This window comes from Acipenser ruthenus, chromosome 29 (genome assembly GCF_902713425.1).
Source record: "Acipenser ruthenus chromosome 29, fAciRut3.2 maternal haplotype, whole genome shotgun sequence".
Lineage (NCBI taxonomy): Eukaryota > Metazoa > Chordata > Actinopteri > Acipenseriformes > Acipenseridae > Acipenser > Acipenser ruthenus.
Window position 1 is genome coordinate 16575817 of NC_081217.1, and position 6000 is coordinate 16581816.

Below are 6000 nucleotides of genomic sequence, written 5' to 3' on the forward strand. Positions count from 1 at the left end.
TTCGCAGACAAAGGGTATCAAATGGAAGCTGTTTTGCTCTCATCATCCTTCTAGTTCACTGCTTTGTTACTCTAGCAGGCTTCCTTGATTTTATCAGACCAGCACGAGATCGCTCCATCTAGAATTCTTAGGACCTTGTTTGTTTCACAATAGCCATACTTAAATTAAAACTGGTTTCAGAAAGACATACTAAGCATCTGCATAAGGGCTTTCAGTTTTGTAAAATAAATTAAAAAAGGGTGTATTCCTTAAAATAAAAACAGATGTAAACAGCTTCATACTTGCAACTGGGTTATCAGCCTGGTGAAAGCTCTGTGTTTGCAACAAAGCTGAGGAAATGTGCCTCTGGGCGGGGAACACATTACATTTTTGTAAAAGCTTACCTCTCAGTGCAAAAAAGGAGAGGTCAAGTGCATATCTTTTAATTGAATCCTTCCACTAACTGCCATTCATCTTTAAATCAGGACCCCAGCTGAAGACACAATCAATACCTAGGTGAAGCAGCAGCTCAGTCCACGCTCTTCTCACGCAGTAAACGATTCTGCAGGAGTAGAACGCCACAATGCAAAACTATCGCGTTCCAACATCAAACTTACACTACGGGGGGGGGGGGGGGGGGTATCACAAACTGGGGAATTACCAATAAAAAGGAAATGCAACGGCAGTGAAAATACCAGGACGTGCAGAGTAATACAGGGATGGAAATAAGACTCCATTGCATAGCAGTTCGATCCATTCCTGGTTTTACTGCCCCTGAGCTTGTTACCTACACACTGGCTGAACAAGCTTGTATTAAAACCTGGAATGGATGAAACTGCTAGGCAATCTTATTTACATCCCTGTAATCATTTGGTGAACATGATTGCTGCATGTTGGTTAATAAATTATGGTTGTAATGTAAGTTATCACCAATATTTCAACTTGTTTTTGTGGTTTTTGTGGGACACGAAAAAACAAAGTCTGAATTTCACTTCAAGGTGCAGAACACACTCAAATCCACTAACTCAGTTAACTAGAGAAAATAACACTGCCCTGAAGCTCCACATACATAGTATCTAATATCCACCCATCTGCTTCTCAAGAATGAACTACAAGCTCTATTTACACTCAAACCTGACGAGGAACAACAATTAAGATCCATCAGGAGAGGGGCCTATGATCCACCTGTCCGGGCCTGCCAGCTCAGCTGCTGGCTCTATAATCACCAGCCCTCCAGTGATCGGGGGGCTGGGAGCCGCAGCAGCACACAGGGCAGGCCTCATCACAGGGGCACCCCAGCAGCTGCTGAAGGTGGCAGGAACACTGGGCTCCTAATTGTCAGGACGCAAGCACAGCTGCTCCCAGACAGGGCCTCAGCTTGAACAAAGCTTCTCATATTGATCACCCAGCATTGTTTTGTTTTTCATTTCCCCCCACATCTGTTATTGGGGGAGGTGTCAGCTTAAAATTAACAAGTGAAGTGCTGCTTGAACCCAAATGTTAATTCACCTGTAATGAAGAGGAGGCGTAACAGAAACAGGAGCAGCATTCATGATCGTTTACGAAAACAAAGTAAACAGTAATTCAATATTGCTAATGCTTAATTACTGGTTTTCTGTACAAACTTTGGCTGGCACTTTGTAACAACATACACAAATAGGGCAGAAAATTGCATTGAGTCTAGCAGCTACCCTATAAACTCATGGTTTACTGTGTGTGTCTGGGGGTGCGCCAGACTTTAATAATGAACTTCATCGAAAAAAGGTTAAACTGCTGTGCAATAAGATGTACTTCTAACAGCCACAACTTCAACGTCTTCAACTGCTAGGATTTTATTTTAAATTTTAATTGGAGTAAGCACTTTGAAAATATGGCCCCACAAGCTTATAAAAGCGGCCTTCATGAACACAGCGTTTAGGAAGCGGTGCTTACCTGACACAGATACCCTCATGGTGGCTTCCAGGGGTCTGTTGCTGTCCAGCGAGTCGCTCAGCTTGATCTCCCCGGTGGTTTCGTTGAGGATGACCAGGTTCAACTCGTTTCCCAGCTCAAAGCTGTAATGAAGCGTGTCGGAGACGTCAGGGTCACGGGCTGGGATCGTCCCGATCACCCCTGTGGGGAAGCTGCTGGATTTGTTGGTGACGTAATTGTTGAAAATGATCTCGAAGTTCTTAAGCACAGGGACGTTGTCGTTTCTGTCGATCAGTTTGATGTGGATGGTGGCCCGGCTTACCAGCGGGGCTGAGGTGGCCTGGACCACGATCACGTACTCCGACTTGGCCTCGTAATCTAAATCCACAAGCGCGGTCAGCTCCCCGGAGAAGATATCCAGCTGGAACACCTCCGGGATGTTTCCCTCCACAATCTGGTACATAATCTGAGCGTTCGTGCCCTCGTCCGGGTCCGTGGCGGTTATGCGGGCAACAACCAGGCCTATCGGGCTGTTTTCTTCCACAAAGATGTCGAACTCGTCCTTCTCAAAGACAGGCGGATTGTCGTTCACGTCAAGGACGGTGACCTGAATGTTTATGGGGGTTTTCAAAGAGGGGAGCCCCTTGTCCACTGCGAAGGCTTGGAGGTCGTACACCGGCACGTTTTCCCTGTCCAGTCTCCGCAAAGTCCTGACAATGCCAGAGGTTGATTCGATAATGAAGTCGCCGTCACCATCGTCTCCTCCCTGGAAGGTGTAGAACACCCTGCCGTTCAAACCAGAGTCCCGATCGGTGGCTGAAACCTGCACCACGCTGGTGTAGGGAGGAACGTCCTCAAACACAGAGCCCTGGTACTGGTCCCTGAGAAACAGGGGCGGGTTGTCATTCACGTCATTGACCAGGATCTCCAGGTAGGTGGTGTCTGATTTCTGTGGAATGCCGTTGTCTTTGGCAGTGATGGCTAAAGTATAAGACACCTGGTCTTCATAGTCCAGCTCCATCTGGGTGGTGACCGCCCCGCTGTCAGAGTCAATCTTAAACTGGGGGATACTGTCCTCCATGAAGTACGTGATTCTGGAGTTTTCGCCAGTATCTTCATCAGTGGCGCTGATGATCACCACAGTTGTGCTGACCGGTCTGTCCTCATTTATATTGACCGTGTAGTGGGAGCTCTGGAAAACAGGCCTGTGCGTGTTGGCATCTGTGACGTTCACGTAGACCTGGGCAGTGTCGAACCTGGTGCCGTCCGAAGCAGTGACAGTCAAAACGTACTGCCTCTCCAGTTTGTAATCCAGAGGCAGAGCCAGGGTGATGAGTCCGCCCCCGCTCTGGCTGGTGATGGAGAACCTGTTCCTGGTGTTCCCGCTGGAGATCTGGTAGGTGACCACGCTGTTAACGTCTTTGTCCATGGCGGAGACGGTCACCACGCTCGTGCCAACCGCCGCGTCCTCGTTCAACCGCATGTTGTAGGACTTCTGGGTGAACTCCGGGTTGTTGTCGTTGACGTCCAGAATGGTGATGCTGACGCTGGCGGAGGAAGACATTGGGGGAGACCCGTTATCCTTGGCCTCCACCCCAAAGTTATAAAAGTCCACAGTCTCCCTGTCCAGCTCCACCGCCACCACGATCCAGCCGGTGTTGTTGTTGATGGCGAAGGGGAAGTCGGGGGGAGTTTCGATCAGCCTGTACTCCAAGCGAGAGTTCTCCCCCGAGTCGGCGTCGATGGCTTGTATGTGAATGATGGAGTAGCCGATGGGAACGTTCTCCAGAACCGTAGACTGGAAGGGGGTGCTGACAAAGATGGGCGCGTTGTCGTTGACGTCCAGCACCTGCACAGTCACCAGCCCGCTGATGTTGGAGAGCGGGGGTCTCCCACCGTCCTGCGCCCGGATTCGCAGGGTGTACTCCTTGTTCATTTCATAGTCCAGCTGGCTGACCACATCTATCTTGCCACTCTGGGCATCAATGTAGAACTGACCCCGTGTGTTGCCACTCATGATGCTGAAGTGGACCAGCGCATTGTTCCCCTTGTCACAGTCAGTGGCGGTCACCTGCAGGATCTCCGTACTGGGGGCCACATCTTCGGGCACCTGAACCACATAGCGCTTCTCACTGTATTGGGGGGCATTGTCATTGTCATCCTCCACTATTATAGTGACCATGGCGGTGGAACTGCGTGGCCCTGGGTCCCTCCCTTGATCATTAGCCTCCACTAACAAGTTGTAGGACTCCACTGTCTCCCTGTCCACTGGACCCCTGGTTCTGATCACCCCTGACCTGGGGTCGATCTCAAACACCCCGTTGGTCCCGTTATTATTGAGGATTCTGTACAGAATGTTGGAATTGATAGGGGCATCCCCGTCAGTGGCCCTGACTGTAAGAACTTCATATCCAATCTCCAGGTTTTCCCTCACACTTTCCTTGTAATCTTGCTGCTCAAAGACAGGGTCGTGGTCATTAGTGTCGCTGACTGAGATGGTGAGGGTTGCCATGGCAGTCCTCCTGGGGGTGCCGTGATCGATAGCTGTCACCCTGAACACATGGGTGTCCTTCGTCTCCCTGTCCAGCTCCTCTGCAGTGCTCACCCTCCCCGTTTGGGGATCGATAGCAAACAGATTGTTAGATCTGCTGTCAAACAGAGCGTCGATGGAGTACTCCAGTCTACCTGCCTCCCCCTCGTCGGGGTCCACGGCTTTCACAACTACCACTGCTGTGCCCGCTGGCTTATTCTCGGGGACTGAGACCTGATACATCGGGGGCTGAAACTGAGGGCTGCTGTTCACATTCCTCTTCCTCCTGCTCGCTATCCCCGCTTCTGACAAGGCTGCCCTCTGCAGTAACTTTTCTAAGTGCTGCTGTCTGAAGGATCCCAGCCCTAACCTCAAGTGCAGGGAAATGCTGTGCGCCCCTGCCCGCTCCCAGACCCACGATCTAGCTGCCTGACCTAACCCTCTCCCGTCTACGCACCTGTTGTTACAACGCAGATCCAGTTCCACCAAGCCGTTCCGCTTGAGACAGAGCCCTTCCGAAGCGAACAATCCCCCGCTTGTGTAATAGAAACGTGAATTCCCAGCTATCTCACAGTGCAAATCGCAGGTATCCCACGATTCAGGTAAAAGCTCTCTGATTCTGAATAGCTGAGCACCGGGTGTATAGCACGCATTCTGGTGGTTTCTGGTGCCCAGCAGGCTTATGATATCCACGTCCCGTTTCGTTTTCCTCTTGTGTTTGTTGAAGCAGTTTCTCCCGTGTACATGCACGTCGTACCGGCTGGTGACCAGATGGCTAAAGCCTGGGGAAGCCGGGTCTCTGCAGTCGGCCGTAGTGTAAACAGTGAAAGGGTTGCTCGGGAGCCGGGCGCAGTTCAGGCGATGCGCGACAATGATGGTCCCAGCGGCAGAGTCTGTCTCCAAAAATGTCTTTGTGAATTTCGGCGCAATCACCTGGTCCAATGTGCAAGTCCTGCCAGAGCCCAGACTTACTACTGCGCTCCCCGGCTTGGCATTGTCGCTGAGGTGCACGCTGTAGCTGTCCGACAGCGGGGTGCAAGTCAGCAAGCAGGTTAACAGCAGCACAGTCCCCTGGAAGAACCCCATCTCTCCGGGATAAGGTTGTCCCATCATTACAGCAAGGTGCTTTAAACTTTCCTCCGTGCCGGTCTCCGCTGCGTTTTATCCATACTTTGACTGTAATCCACTAGGAAAAGAAAGAAAAAAGTGCATGCGGCTCCGGTTAACTGGTAATACACAGAGACACTGTATCCTAGCTGTGTTGTGTGTGAATGATCCGCTCAAAATGGCTCCGACTATTCTCTGTGACTTGCAGGGCAATTCATTACCATAAACCTGCTTCAGAGAGAGAGAGAGAAGCTAACAACGGCTCGGCATGCCCAGGACGCATCTTAAAAGGGCAACACCGTATGGTTTTGTTTCGGGGGCGGGGGGCGGGGGGCGGGGGGTGGGGGTGCGGCTGCTGTTTGTCAACTCACGACTTGTAATCATTTGGATGATGTTTATAGTTATGGATAATTTATTATAATGTGTTATTATCACCATTGCAGTGTAATTCCAAACGCATTTAATACAGTTCA

At 50.5% G+C, this 6000-nt stretch overlaps 1 protein-coding gene across 2 annotated transcripts in view; it reads right to left on the reverse strand.

Moving 5' to 3' along the window:
- The window catches only part of LOC117434150 (cadherin EGF LAG seven-pass G-type receptor 2-like), an 84875-nt gene extending 79080 nt beyond the window's left edge, over positions 1 to 5795 (reverse strand). For both annotated transcript variants that reach the window (XM_059004293.1, XM_034907926.2), the window contains exon 1: positions 1912 to 5795. In XM_059004293.1, the coding sequence (XP_058860276.1) occupies positions 1912 to 5533 (3622 nt within the window). In that variant the 5' untranslated portion in view covers positions 5534 to 5795. The remainder of the gene's footprint in view (positions 1 to 1911) is intronic.
- Positions 5796 to 6000: the final 205 nt, after the last annotated feature.